The following is a 13,908-nucleotide window of genomic DNA, read 5'->3' as shown; positions in this document are numbered from 1 at the left end:
CCCTGGAGGTGTCCCAGGAAGGCCTGGCCGTGGCACTGAGTGCTCTGGGCTGGGGACAAGGTGGGCATTGGGCACAGGGGGGATCCATGGGCTGGGAGGGCTTTTCCAACCCAAAGGATTCTGTGGGATTGTGTGAGGAGCTCCCCAGTCAGGGAGCAGCTGCCCAGAGTGGTTGGGGTGGTTTGTGCTCCAGGACCACGCGCCTTCGCTCCGTTGGGAGATTGGGATACCCCCAAGGATTCGGCAGGAATTGCTCTGCCCAGGAGTGGGAAGGAGCAAAATGGACAGTGAAGGGCTCCTGATGGTTTTGAAGGATTTCTTGGGATGAGTTGTGGTGCTGAGCAGATCAGAGCCCTTTGCTTTGGGGTTTTGCTCTGGCTGGGGAGGCTGTGGGTGGTGCTGGAGGAAGCACGGGCACTGTGGGGGTTCCAGAGCTGTCCAGCAGCATGGGGAGTCCCTGGGGCAGGGACATTATTCCCCATGTTTCCAGGGGCTGAGCTCCAGCTGATGCTCTGCAGCTCCAGGAGATCGCAGGGCTGACTCTGCAGAGCCCCAGGGATGTGGGAACGTGGCTCTGGTCAAACCACCTCTGCCCTGCTGTGAGGGAGGGAGCAGAGCAGAGCCCTCCTTGTGTCCTGTCCCAATTCCATGCCCCACACTCCCAGCTGGGGGGCTCAGCACCGTGATCCCCACTCGCCCTTGGCTTTGGAGTTGCTGATTTCGCTCTGAGCACAAAGTGAAATGAGTTGGGAAGCTCTTGGGTGTATTTTCTCCACCTTCCACCCTGTTTTCCTGTCACTGTCTCTCTTCCACGTGCCAAAATATTTCTTAAGGGACATTTGGGGAAGCTCCCATGGCTTCCAGGAGGCCCTGGGAGCCGTGGTTGACTCTCTGAGTGTGCAAATCTGCTTTAAAGGCTCTTGTGTAGCAGGATGTCACCTGGTCTGGCTCAGGGACGGGCCAGCCCCTTCCCCTTGGTTTGACTTCCATTGTTTGCCACCAGCTGCTCCCCAGCACCTCCCTGCTCCCCGGGATGTCTGATTCCCTGTTCCCTGTTCCTCTCCGTGAGGGCAGCAGGCAGCTGATGGACGTTTTCCCTCCCTCCTGCACGGCACTGGGATGGGGTTTTCCTCCCAGTTCCCTGGAGAGGAAGGAAGCTGGGGGTGTTTGCCCCCCGTGGGAGGCTGTGGCTGTGCCCTGCTCCAGCCCAGCACCTGGTGAAGCTCCTCCCTGGTTTTGGTGCCTCCCAGGACAGAGTTTGGTAGGAAATTCAACCTCCCACCCACCCTTTATCTCCCCCAAATGATTCATTGCTTTCTAGGTGGAGGCTCCCATGGGCTGTTGGCCCGTGTGACCCACAGCAAACACTGTGGTTTGGCATCTCCTGGTGACTCCTGGTCATTCCCTGCTCACTGGGGCAGCAGGGAATTCCCGTGCAGACCAGTTCCTTTGCCGAGCCGTGCCCGCCGCGGTCTGTGCTGGCAGGGACAGCTCCCGTGGCTTCTTGGGGAAGCAAACAGGCCTCAAAGTAGGGCAGCTGCATCCTGCCAAAAGCTTGGAATTTCCTTCAGTATTGCCAGTTATCAGCTGGCAAAACCAGGACACTCTCAGGTCGTTTTTCCTCCCTCCCTGGTGATTAAATAAAACACGAAGAGCTATTTCGGAACCTCTTTTCACGGGATCTAAAAATACCGGCGGGGTTGGGGCAGGTCACCTGGAGAAGGGTTGGAACTCAACTCTGTTCTCCTCTTCAGCCAAGAGTCTCTCTGTAATCCCTTGGATTGCAACACCCCAACACCTTTGCTGGGTTGATTCCAGCCTGGGACAGAGGTGCTCAGATCCCGGTGCTCCGGGGTGGGAACGTGTCCTGCCGTGGGTGACTTGGCAGCCAAGGGCAGGAGCAGCTCAGCCGGGCTCGGATCCACTCCAGCAGCTCCCTGGCTGCGTGTGGGGCAGGGCAGGGACTTCTCCTGACTGCAGGGGCAGGAATGTGGCCCTGCCAGCCAGTCCTCCACATGGCTGCAGGCTCCAGGCTCAGCTCCTGGCTGGAAGCAGGCCTTGGATCACCCTGGCCACGGGATCCAGGTTCAGCTCCCGGCTGGAATCAGGCCTGTGGATCACTCCCTGGACTCCTCCTCTGCCCAGGAGGTTTAACACAGGTTCCTGCTGGGATCTGGGAATACCTTGCTGTGTAATCCCATTTTTTAACCCAAAACAGAGCTTCTTTGGCCACCTGAAGTGCTTAAAGTGAGCAATGAGGGCATCAGGCCACGATGCTCCAGATCCATGGCCTGCTGTAGGTGTATTTCTGGTTACAGGAGAATGAATGTGGTGCTTTACTTTTCTCTTGGAATATCCGTGGTGGCTTTGCTTTTCCTTGCCTCTTTATTCCCAAGTCATCCTGGGATGGAATCACACCCTCCCTCCCCCCGGTACAGGTACAGAAGAGTGACCTTAAATCTGTGCTCAGCCAGGCTCAAACTCCCACCTCTGGGATGAGATTGGGCTTTATTGGATTCAATCCATCACATTCCCATCTCTCTCTCCGTCTTTTCCAGGAAATAGACAGGCGGTTGGAGAAGAAGCTGAAGATCACACAGAAGGAAAGGTAACGCCGCCGCGGGGTCGGTGAAATCCCGGCTTTCCCGAGGTGCCCTTGGACAGCTGGAGGCCCAGGGAGTGGGAACAGCGGGAAAACAGCTTCAAACTGAGCAGGGAGTGCTGGGTTGGAGTTGAGGATTAGGGAATCCCTGTATCCATGCCACTGGATGGCCCTTGGGACCCACAGCAGGGCAGCCAAAAGCTTCCTGAGAGTGATTTTATTTCAGAGCCGGGTCTTCCAGACGGGATGTAGCTACAGCTTTGGGGAAGCCTTGTAAGAAAAAGCCTCTCCCAGGAAGAAATGGGTGAGTCAGGTAATCCCGGCTCCTGGCCCTCAGTGGACTTGCCTTGTCTTGCATCAGGGAGACTTTCTTTTCCTGCTTCCTTTGGCTGAGGGTGGGGAGGGGTGTTATTGCCTCCTGCCAGAGGGGTTTCTACTCACTGCTGACAGCTCTTGTTGGGATTTTTTTCCCCTTTGATTGTCATGGGATTAATTCTCTGGGAATTCCGGGCAGAAAAGGGACTGTAAAAATAATCTGATGGTGAGAGGGGTTGTGAGGAGTGAACTGGCAGGGCTGGAGTGAGGGCTGGGTATCCTGGTGAGTGGAGCCCTGAAACTCCTTGCAGGGAATGAAATCAAGGTGCTTATACCAACATCTTTGACTGGAAATGCTAACCCAGTGTTTGTTCCCTTCCCTTCGGGGGAGTTTGATGATGTCAAACGCAGCAGGGCCTGATTTTCCATCCCTTTCCCAGCTAATCTGCTGCTCCAGTTTAGGGTTACGAATATAACGAGCTCTTTAATTACTCCAGGCTGCCATTAATCACAGGAATGGCATCTGCCCACCAGGAATTCACACTGGGAGCAGGAAAAAAAACCCCCAACTCCCAACCCGATGTTTTTGTTTCAAACAGTAGAAAGTCCAAATCTCCTCCCAAAGTGCCCATCGTGATCCAGGACGACAGCCTTCCCTCGGGGCCTCCCCCCCAGATCCGCATCCTCAAGAGGCCCACGACCAACGGCGTCCTCAGCACGCCCAACTCTGCCAGCCGGCCGGCCTTCCCCGTCAAATCCCTGGCACAGAGGGAGGCGGAGTACGCCGAGGCCAGGAAACGCATCCTGGGCAGCGCCAGCCCCGAGGAGGAGCAGGAGAAGCCCATCCTGGACAGGTGAGAGCGGCCCCGGGTGCTCCTCAGGAATTCCTGCCCGGCAGAGCTCAGGGATGAGCTCCTTGGAGAGCAGAGTGAGGAATGAGGAGGGAGCAGTGCTGTGTCAGCAAAGCCTCCACTAGGTGGGAGTGGAGGGAAGTGGAAGTGCCTGATAAGGCCATAAATCATGGAATTATTAAGGCTGGAAAAGCCGTCCCAGATCATCGAGACTGACCATTAACCCAGCACTGTGGTCACCACATGTCCCCAGGTGCCACATCCACACGCCTTTGGAACAATTCCAGGGATGGGGACTCCAAACCTCCCTGGGCAGCCCCTGCCAGTGCCTGACCACCCTTTCCAGGGAGAAATTCCTCCTGACATCCAACCTGAGCCTCCCCTGGCACAGCTGGAGGCCGTTCCCTCTCCTCCTGTCCCTTGTTCCCTGGGAGCAGAGCCCGACCCCCCCCAGCTCCCCCCTCCTGTCAGGGGGTTGCAGAGCCAGAAGGTCCCCCCTGAGCCTCCTTTGCTCCAGGCTGAGCCCCCCCAGCTCCCTCAGCCGCTCCTGCTGCTCCAGCCCCTTCCCAGCTCCGTTCCCTTCCCTGCACACGCTCCAGCCCCTCCGTGTCCTCCTTGTCCGGAGGGTCCCAGTGGTGCCCCCGGGGCTGGAGGTGCCCCGGCCGTGCCCGGTGCAGCCGTGGGATGATCGGAGCACCTTGGAAGAGCAGACTGGGGGTGTAGAGAGCAGGGAGGGCACCCTGAGTCATCCTCATAGAATCATGGAATGGGTTGGGTTGGAAAAGACCTTAAAGCTCATTCAGTGCCACCCCCTGCCATGGGCAGGGACACCTTCCACAGCCCAGGTTGCTCCAAGCCCTGTCCAAGCTGGCCTTGGACACTTCCAGGGATGGGGCAGCCACAGCTTCTCTGGGCACCCTGTGCCAGGGCCTCCCCACCCTCACAGGGAAGGATTTCTTCTCAGTATCCCATCAAGCCCTGCCCTCTGTGTCCTGTCTCTCCAGGCCCTTGTCCAAAGTCCCTCTCCAGCTCTCTTGGAGTCCCTTTAGTCTCTGGAAGGGGCTCTCAGCTCCTGGAGCTTCTCTTCTCCAGGCTGATCAATCCCGATTCTTTCATCCTTTCTCCATCTCAGAGCTGCTCCATCCCTCTGATCCCCTTGGTGGCTCCTCTGGACTGGCTCCAGCAGCTCCATGTCCTCCCTTGCTGGGAAGCACGTGCCGATATTCCCGTGTTGGTGCATTCCCCCCTCAGCGGGCGCCTGGGGCTTTGCCGAGGGCACACAGAATTCCACCCCGCGTTCCCTGCGGGTCTGACCCCTGTCTCCCTGCAGGCCCACCCGAATCTCGCAGCCGGAGGACACCCGACAGCCCAACAATGTGATCCGGCAGCCGCTGGGCCCCGATGGCTCCCAGGGCTTCAAGCAGCGCAGATAAAGGCGGATGTGCCGCGGTTCCGCCGTTCCGGAAAGCCGGGCCCCCGGCACGGACACACGGACCTGGGCAAGGGGGACTCCCGGCATGATTTGCACTGTGACCCCTTCGCTCTGCCCACTGTGACCTTCAGCCCCACGCACTGTGACCTCCCCTCTGCACCCACTGTGAGCGGCGATCCCGAGGGCTGTCCCGAGGATCCAGCGGGAGAAGGAGGGAGGTGCCGGACTCGGGCACCGGGAGCTGCGTGTGCCGCTCGGGTCGGGGCTGGCGCCAGCAATAACGTTTGTTGTACTCGAAACCCTGGCATTTAAGGAAAAAAAAAAAGATGGGAAGTGTCCCCAGCCACGCATGTTGTCCTCATCACTTCCAGAGCGAGTTCTGTTTCTGAGGATTTTGGGTTCTTCTGTTTGATTTTCTGTTTGTTTTCTCTGTCTGGGATCGGCCGAGTGCGTGGGAAGGGTTTGACCTGTTTGTGTTAATCCACAGAGGTAGTTCAGTGTTCCCAAAGGAATTCCAATGGATTTCCGTGAGTTGAATGGCTTGGGGTTGACAAGCTCTTGCTTCTCCTTCCGAAGAATTGGACTCCTGGATCCCCCGGGATACCTCGGAGCCGGACCTGGTCCACGTCTCGCTCCTGTGCAAGCTCAGCTCCCTTTTCCTGCTACTTTGAGGAAAAGCTTAAAACACCCCTTGGTTGGGCTCTTTTGTGCTTTGGAGAGAAGGGAATGTGGAGTGATCCCGTGAAAATTCCTGCTGCCTGGCCACAGAGGGGCAGGCAGTGAAGAATTTGGGCTGTGTGGTGAGGAGGAGAGTATCCTGGAGCGGAGAGCGGGATGTCCAGAGGGTCCGACCCCTCAGGGACGGTACGAGCTGCGTTTGCCTCCCGGAATTCCAGACACCGGGAACAAACCCAGCCTTGGAGAGAGCCTGGATGATCCCTCCATCTTCAGGAAAGGGATTGTCCTCCTCCAGCTCCCGGGAAGAGGCCGGGGAGGCCGGTGCTCCGCAAGAACAGGGATGTTCCCCCCTGGATGAAGCTGAATATCAAGGGATGAGATGAACACTAAATGCTGCTCTCGGAGGGGACCTGGAATTCCCTGTGTGGTTCCCGGCGGATTCCCAGCAGATTCCCAGGCTCTGGGTGCTGCCTTCAGTAGGTTCAAGGGTGAACAAGCCAATCCTGACGTGGTGTCCGTGCGGGGCAGCACTTCCTGCATGGAAATACGGCTTAAATCCCACAGGAACGGGAAAAGAAAAACTACCTGTGCATCCCACGGATCCGCCGGAGCTCAGTGAGCTCCTTAAGGCTGATTGCAGGTGGGGCAGGATTCCCTCGGGATTCCCCCGGGATCCCCAGCCCCCAGTGGTTGGGGGGGGTCTCAGTTTTCCCTCCCCGGCTGGTGGTCGGGATGAGCTCCGGGAGGGAGCGGGAGGGGAGAAGGATGTCAGCAATAACCGCAGTCACCGCGCCTTTCCTTAATTATTCCCAAAAACCCACCAAATAGCCAAAAAACCCCAAACCCACCCGGCTCCTGGTGGGGCTGGGCAGTGTTCAACCACTGCCTCCTCCAGCACCGGAATCTCCGTGTCCGGCACCGAAATTCCATCCCCGGCACCGAAATCTCCCTTTTCCAGCACCGAAATCTCCTTTTTCCAGCACCGAAATGTCCTTCTCCGCCCCGGAATCCTCCCGGCCGCCCCATCCCGGTGCCCAGGATACGTCCCGCCCGCGGGCAGGGCTCGGCGTTCCTGCGGGAAGCGCCCGCGTCCCGAGGAGGGCAGGAGGGACACGGTACCCGCGTGTTTGCGCCCCACAAACGTTGCGCCGGAGAGAAAAACGTTTTATAAATTGTATTTTAAATAAATGTCTTTAAACTTTTAAGGACTTTGGGTTCTCCCTCTTTTATTCCTCACGGGGCCTGAGCTCCAAATCCATCGGGAAGGGAAAAGCTGGGAGAAACGGGGGTGGGGTTGAGTCAGAGGAGGGGGGATTTTGCTCCGTTTTTAGGGTTGGTGGGAGATGTCCCGGGAGGGAGGATGTGGATCCAACCCTGGATGTGAGCAGGCGATTTTTAATGAATTAATTAATTTAATTAACTTTAATTATCTTGTTGCTCCATCCTGTGGCTGTTGTGCTCCATAACCTCTGGAAAAGGAGGGGGAGGCTGTGGAGGTGCCCAGGGCAGGAGGATTCTGGGAGCCCTGGAAGCTCCCACAGGCCCCCATTCCCTTGGAATTCTGATTTTTAATTACTTTTAAGTTTATAATATATAAATAGTATAATTATATGACATAGTATAAATAAATATAAATAAGTACATATAAATTTATATAAAACGAACTATATACAAGTAAATATCTGCAAATATATAAAAATATGTGCTAAAGTATATAAAATATGTGTAATATATAATACAACAACATAATATACAATACAACATAACATGTTAATGTATATAATATATAATGTTATAATATAAATATATGGGGGTTGTAAATACAAATAAATATTGAAATAAATAAATAATAGATGTAAGTATATAAAATAAAAAGTATCTGTAAATGTATAAAATATGTATAATATATAATACAAGATAGCATAGTACAACATATATAACATATATAGAGATATATGTAGTATATAATGTTATAATATAAATATATGGTGTCTATATATACAAATAAATACTGAAATAAATGTATAATAGATATATAAAATAAATATTAAAAATATTTTATGTCTACTTAGATATAAATATATAAAAATATGTAGGATATGTGTTTTATAATATTCAGTATATATTATATAATACTATATTATAAAATACTGTACTATATAATATATTATACATAATAATATATAATTCTATATAGTAAAATATATAATATATAATATTACGGTAGAATATAATATATAGAATAGAATATACAGAATATATAGACTAGAATATAAATATATAATTATATAAACAATTATTTTATGTATAAAATCCCACAACCCCCTGAATTTAGTGACTCGGAGCCGCAGAGCTCCAAGGAGAAGGGTCCAGGCCGGGACGTGGCCGCTCCCCCCGGCCGAGCTGGTTCCCAGTTCCAGCAGCAAACTGGGACCAGCCCCCAGCCCCCGCAGCGGGTCCTCCCGCCCGCCAGGGGGCGCCGCGGATGCGGAAGCGCGTCCCGACGGCAAGTCCCGCCCGCGCTGGGGCGGCCGCGGAGGCGGCAGTGAGGGAGCAGCGAGGCGGCGGGACAGAGCGGCCCCGGGACAGAGGGGACCCGGGACAGAGGGACCCGGGGACAGAGCGGCCCCGGGACAGAGCGGCTCCGGGACGGGGCTGCGATGGCGGCGGAGCAGGAGGACTACGAGGCCGTGCTGTGTGTGAAGCCCGCGGTGCTCGTGTACCGCGTCCCGCCCAGGGCCTCCAACCGCGGCTACAGGTGCGGCCCGAGCCCGCCCCGAGCGGTGTCAGCGCCTCCGGGCGCGGGGGAGCCGCCCCTTCCCTCGGGGGTCCCCTCCCTGTGGGCTCTCGGGGGTCCCCCCGGCCGTGGGGTGGGGGGTCCCCTCCTCCTCATAAGGTGTTTGGGGGCAGCCCCTTCCTATGGGGTTCGTGGGGGTCCCCTCCCTAGAGGGTGTTAGGGGTTCACCCCTCACTGTGGGGAGCGGGGTTATATAGACCCCATAAGTTATTTGGGGTCTGCAAGTCCCCGGGGGCAGCAAGAACTGCCCCCTGAGGTATCTCTGTCCTTCAGGGGGTTTCTCTGTCCCCCCGGGGTATCCCTGTCCCCCATCCCAGCCCCACAGGGCTTGTCTCCATCCCCCCGGGTGTTTTGGGGTCCCCCTCCTGTCAGTCCTGGACTAAAGTCTGTCCTGGCCCAGCCCAGCACCACCCAGAAGCTGCTTCTCTCCGAACCCCCGTGGAAAGGGAACTGAAACCTCCCGGGCAGCGCTCGCTGCTGCCCCCGAACCCAAACCCAGCAGCTGCTCTGGGGGAAACGGGAGCTCTTGGGACAAACCCCCTCCTTCCCAGCGTGGCTCCCCATCCCAGCTCCGAGGGGCCTTTGGGGGGCACTCAGGGGGCTCTGGGGGGAGCAGCTCAGATGCATTCCCTGTTTTCCAGAGCCGCGGAGTGGCAGCTGGACCAGCCGGCCTGGAGCGGGCGGCTGCGGATCACGGCCCGCGGCAGCACCGCCTTCATCCGCCTGGAGGACAAGACCTCGGGTGAGGGGCGATCCACGGATCCTGCGGGGATGTGCTGCCGTGCCCCGGAGTTATCCCACTCCTGTCTCTCTTTTCCAGGAGAGCTCTTTGCCCAGGCGCCCGTGGAGCAGTTCCCGGGGATTGCTGTGGAGAGCGTGACGGATTCCAGCAGATACTTCGTCATCCGCATCGAGGATGAGAATGGTGTGTCACCACAGACCTTGGGAAGGCTTTAGAGCCCTCCCTGCTCCTGCTTGGGAAGGATTCCTGCTTTCCAGGGTGGGATATTCCCTGCACGGAGTGGCAAAGGGAGGAATTATTGTTTAGGAAGGATTCCTTAGTTTGAGAAGGATTCCTGCTTTCCAGGGCAGGACATTCCCTGCCTGGGATGGCAAAAGGAGGAATTATTGTTTGGAAAGGATTCCTGCTTTTAAGGGCTGATACTCCCTGCACAGGATGGCAAAGGAAGGAATTATTGTCTGGGAAGGATTCCTCCTTTTGGGAAGGATTCTTGTTTTTAAGGGCTGATACTCCCTGCACAGGGTGGCAAATAGAGGAATTATGTGGGAAGGATTCCTGCTTTCCAGGGCGGCATATCCCCTGCACAGGGTGGCAGAGGGAGGAACTCTCTCACTCCCACACATCAGCAGGGCTCTGACCTTCACCAGGAACACAAACACTTGGATTTTCCTGCTTGGTGTTGGAGTGAGGGCATGGGATCCTCCCCGTGGTGCCAGCTCTGCTTTGTGTTCCCTTCCAAGGGGTTTTACACCAACGAGGTGAAATCCCTGGACAAGGGAAGGGTTTGCAGGGACCTAATTGTGGCCTTCCCGTGCCTAAAGGGGCTCCAGGGAGCTGGAGAGGGACTTGGGGCAAGGGATGGAGCGACAGGACAAGGGAATGGCTTCCCACTGCCAGAGGGCAGGGATGGATGGGCTATTGGGAAGGAATTCCTCCCTGTGAGGGTGGGGAGGGGCTGGGGTGGAATTCCCAGAGAAGCTGTGGCTGCCCCTTCCCTGAAAGTGTCCAAGGCCAGGCTGGACAGGGCTTGGAGCATCCTGGGCTGGTGGAAGGTGTCCCTGCCCATGGCAGGGGGTGGGATGGGATGAGCTTTAAGGTCCCTCCCAACCCAAAGCATCCTGGGATTCTGTGATTCCATGATCTCCAGTGCCATGGCTCAGGCTCTACAGTCCCAGCTCTCGCTGGAGCTGGCAGCAGGCACGAGGATGTGTGGGATGGACTGTCCCATCCCTCCTCCTCCGCTGCTGTGCATTCCAGCCCCATCCCTCCCCGTTCCCAGGCCGCCGGGCGTTCATCGGGGTCGGCTTCGCGGACCGAGGGGACGCCTTCGACTTCAACGTGGCCCTGCAGGACCATTTCAAGTGAGTCTGTGCCTTTCCCGGCTCCTCAGCTCCAGTTCTGCCAGGTGTCCCCCAGGAATGCTGGAGAAGTGGGCAGGTGTGGTGGGAAGAGCTGGAGTCTCCTGTATCCCTGCCCTCCCTCTTTCCGCTGTTTCCCAGTCTGTATCAGCAGTGTCCCAAACTGGGCTTCCCAGCCCCAAAGGGGGCAAATTCCCTGATTTATTTCCCTCCTTCACATGCCACCTGTAAGGGGGTGCCTCTGAGGGACTGGGGTGCTGCTCCAGCTGCTGGGAATGGTGGGGTTTGGGGAGGGGTGGCCGGAGGATCCGTGGGAATCGTCCCCGCAGTGCCCCAGAGGTGAGGTCTCGGGTCATGTCCGAAGCCTTTAAGGAGCTGCTGCCGGGCACAGGGGATGATCCTGAGCAGGATTTGTCTGGGGGAGCCTGGTGACGTCTCCTTTTCCATGGATTTAATTCCCGCAGGTGGGTGAGGCAGCAGAGTGAACTGGCCCGGCAGGACCCAGATCAGGGACCCAAACTGGATCTGGGATTCAAGGAAGGACAAACCATCAAACTCAACATCGCTGTGAGGGGCTTTTCCAGCTAATTCCAACCTCGGGTGGCACAAGAAAGCAGCAGCTTCTCCCCAGAGTCCTCGTGCAGGAGGAATGCTGGAGCAGAGCCCATCGGGATAACGCTGCCTGCAGGGATTTGTGGGGGGTCATGTTACAATTCCTGGTTCCAGAACCGGGTCTGTGGGATTTTGGGGCAAAAAACCCCACCCTTGGTGTGACCCCTTTGGATGCACCAGCAGTGGGATATCCCAGCACGGCAGGATTTTATCCCCACAACAAACCCCTTTGGCTTTGTGGGATTCGCTCCCCCGCTGTGGCTTTGAACGTGACCCCACCCAAACTTCCCACTCTTCTTTCAGAACATGAAGAAAAAAGAAGGAGCCACAGGGAACACCAGACCACGTCCTGCAGGGCCCGGGGGCCTGACTTTGCTCCCACCACCTCCCGGGGGGAAATCCTGCGGAGAGCGCCCGCCCTCCCTGCCCGGCCCCGCCCGGCTCCCGGGAACGCCCATCACAGGTCGGCGGGCACGGCAGGGCTGAGAGGCTCCGTTAATCCACCGGAGCTGGGGGAATGCGGGAACAAGGGCAGGAAATAACCCCTGGGGTTGGTGTTCTCTCTGCCCACAGACTCGGTGCTGTCCTGGCCTCAGCCCTCTGCTCCCGCTGCTCCCGCTGCCGACGCCTGGGGAGACTTTGCCAAAGCCTCGGGGTGAGCCTGGAGGGGCTTTGGGTGGGAGGGGGGTGCCCCAAATCCCGCTGGTTTTGCTGGAAAACCACTCTGGGGTGGGGGCACTGCTCCACCCAATCCCAACTTCGGGATTCAAAAGCAGCTCTGCCAGAGCTCCAGGAGCGTTTGGACAACACTTCCAGGGACAGGGGGGGATTTTGGGGTGTCCTGGGCAGGGCCAGAGGTTGGACTGGTTGATCCTTGGGGGCCCTTCCAGCTCAGGACATTCCATGGTTCTGTGGGGTGCAGATTCCCTGAGTTCAAGTCCACGGGCACTTCCTGCTCCAGGATAATTCTGGGGTGATCCTGGAGGGCCCATTTGCTGCCTGGATGTCCTTTCCAGGTCTAAATCCCCTTTTTTCCCTGTTTTTCCCTCTCTCCAGGTCGACTCCTAACCAGACTCAGGGGAACACTGGCTGGGTCCAGTTCTGAGCCCACAAGGGTACTGGGATCCTTGGGATTCCTTTGGGACCAAAGAAGCAGCTTCAGGACACCTCACTCCTGCCCTTAAATCCCGCCTGGCATCAAAATGCTGGAATAAGTGCTGGAAAGAACCAACCACGTGCCTTAAAACACTCCACACCCCTGTGCCTGCTGCATCCAGGGTCTGTTATTGTCCCCCTGGATCACAGGACACCTTCTCCTTTGGGAGAAACCATCCGGTTCGTCCCCTCTCCTCCATAACAAGAGGGTACTTGAGGTCTCCTCAGAGACTTTCTCCTTGGTTTTTTGGGCTGGATAAATCCTTCCCTGGGCAAGGAGCATCCTCCTGGAGACATCCCACCTCCCAGCTCCACACCAGCACCCGCCAAGATGCCAAATATCACCTTGGTTTTCTTCCTGAGCACTTACCTGGGATGTTGGGAAGCTCCAGACGTGGTGTTTCCATGCTGAAATTCCTCATTTCTTACTCTGGGAAGTTTGCTTTATTCCTGCTCTCCTTCGAAGACAGGATTTTTTACTTCTTTCTGTGGACTTTTTGTTAGGGACAGAACGGTCTCTTGGACAGAGCTGGGGCTGAGACTCCTCCCTAAGCAAAGAAATATTTTCTTACCTATTTATATGAAGCCTTTTCCACGTACGAAATCCCACTTGTTTTTTTATTCAGTGCCTTGGATTTTCCTTTTCCAACTGGCTGACGGGCATTTTGCTTTCAGAGCTTTTCCCTGGGCCTGGCAGCAAAGCCAGGTGAGCCTCAGAGTGAACAATAAAACGCTTTGGATGCCGCGGTGGAGTCTTTTCCTCCCCCCGGGGCGGCTCGGAGGGGCTGGGATGGGCTTCTGTGATTCCCTGTCCTCGGCGGTGCCAAGGAAACGGGAATGGGAACGGGATTGGCCAGGGAAGCACAACAGAACCTGTTGCTTAGCAGTGGTTTGCGCTGGGGAAGGTCGCCGGGAGAGGGAGGTGAGGGAGGAAATGGGGAGAAAAGGAGGGTTTTTGGGACACAAGTGCTCGGGGGGGGGGATGAGGCAGCTCCCGCTTGGCTGCAGGGATCCAAGGCAACGTAAATCCTCAATCCCGTCTGCCTGGTCCCGGTAATCGGAGGAGAAAGGGCACTTTCCCTGGCGGGGGGATTGGGACAGAGGGTGGGAGACCCCCTGGAAAGCAGAGCGTGGTTTGGGATGGGATCCATCCCTTGTTTCGGGAGCAGGGATGTCTGCGGCCCCCGCTGGGGGCGGGTTTTGGGCTCGGATCGGGGATTTCCCGTCGCCTTTCCTTACCGGGGGGAAAAATCCTGAATTACCCGGGAGGGGGGACATTGCTGCTCCAGAGGCGGCGGCGCGGGGGATCCTCCCGAGTCCCGGCACATTCCCACATCCCGGGGGAGGGTTTAAAGCTGGATCCTCC

General features: G+C 56.4%; 2 protein-coding genes across 5 annotated transcripts in view; both read left to right on the top strand.

Annotated features, from left to right (window-relative positions):
- The window catches only part of SZRD1 (SUZ RNA binding domain containing 1), a 23,653-nt gene extending 16,567 nt beyond the window's left edge, over nt 1–7,086 (top strand). Inside the window, exons 3-6 of one of the 4 annotated variants that reach the window (XM_027693183.1) lie at nt 2,559–2,608; nt 2,829–2,906; nt 3,520–3,771; nt 5,099–7,086. In XM_027693183.1, the coding sequence (XP_027548984.1) occupies nt 2,559–2,608; nt 2,829–2,906; nt 3,520–3,771; nt 5,099–5,201 (483 nt within the window). In that variant the 3' untranslated portion in view covers nt 5,202–7,086. Of the gene's footprint in view, nt 1–2,558; nt 2,609–2,828; nt 2,907–3,516; nt 3,772–5,098 lie in introns of all 4 variants that reach the window. The other 3 variants (XM_027693181.1, XM_027693185.1, XM_027693184.1) reach the window with 3 other exon arrangements.
- Nucleotides 7,087–8,422: 1,336 nt separating this feature from the next.
- Nucleotides 8,423–13,286, top strand: NECAP2 (NECAP endocytosis associated 2). Its single transcript, XM_027693204.1, has 8 exons — nt 8,423–8,636; nt 9,317–9,417; nt 9,496–9,600; nt 10,697–10,778; nt 11,240–11,342; nt 11,691–11,850; nt 11,961–12,042; nt 12,444–13,286. The coding sequence occupies exons 1-8, from the start codon at nt 8,539–8,541 to the stop codon at nt 12,490–12,492; spliced, it is 780 nt and encodes a 259-aa protein (XP_027549005.1). The 5' UTR covers nt 8,423–8,538; the 3' UTR covers nt 12,493–13,286.
- The last annotated feature ends 622 nt before the right edge of the window (nt 13,287–13,908 follow it).

This window comes from Neopelma chrysocephalum, unplaced genomic scaffold, assembly GCF_003984885.1.
Source record: "Neopelma chrysocephalum unplaced genomic scaffold, ASM398488v2 Primary Assembly neopelma1_90, whole genome shotgun sequence".
Taxonomy (NCBI): domain Eukaryota; kingdom Metazoa; phylum Chordata; class Aves; order Passeriformes; family Pipridae; genus Neopelma; species Neopelma chrysocephalum.
This window is presented reverse-complemented; position numbering and strand designations above follow the sequence as displayed.

Coding starts and splice junctions, on each gene's coding strand:
- NECAP2 (XM_027693204.1), top strand. CDS start 8,539: ATGGCGGCGGAGCAGGAGGACTACGAGGCCGTGCTGTGTGTGAAGCCC. Junction 11,851..11,960: donor CCCGGGAACGCCCATCACAG/GTCGGCGGGCAC, acceptor CTCTGCCCACAG/ACTCGGTGCTGTCCTGGCCT. Junction 12,043..12,443: donor GACTTTGCCAAAGCCTCGGG/GTGAGCCTGGAG, acceptor CCCTCTCTCCAG/GTCGACTCCTAACCAGACTC.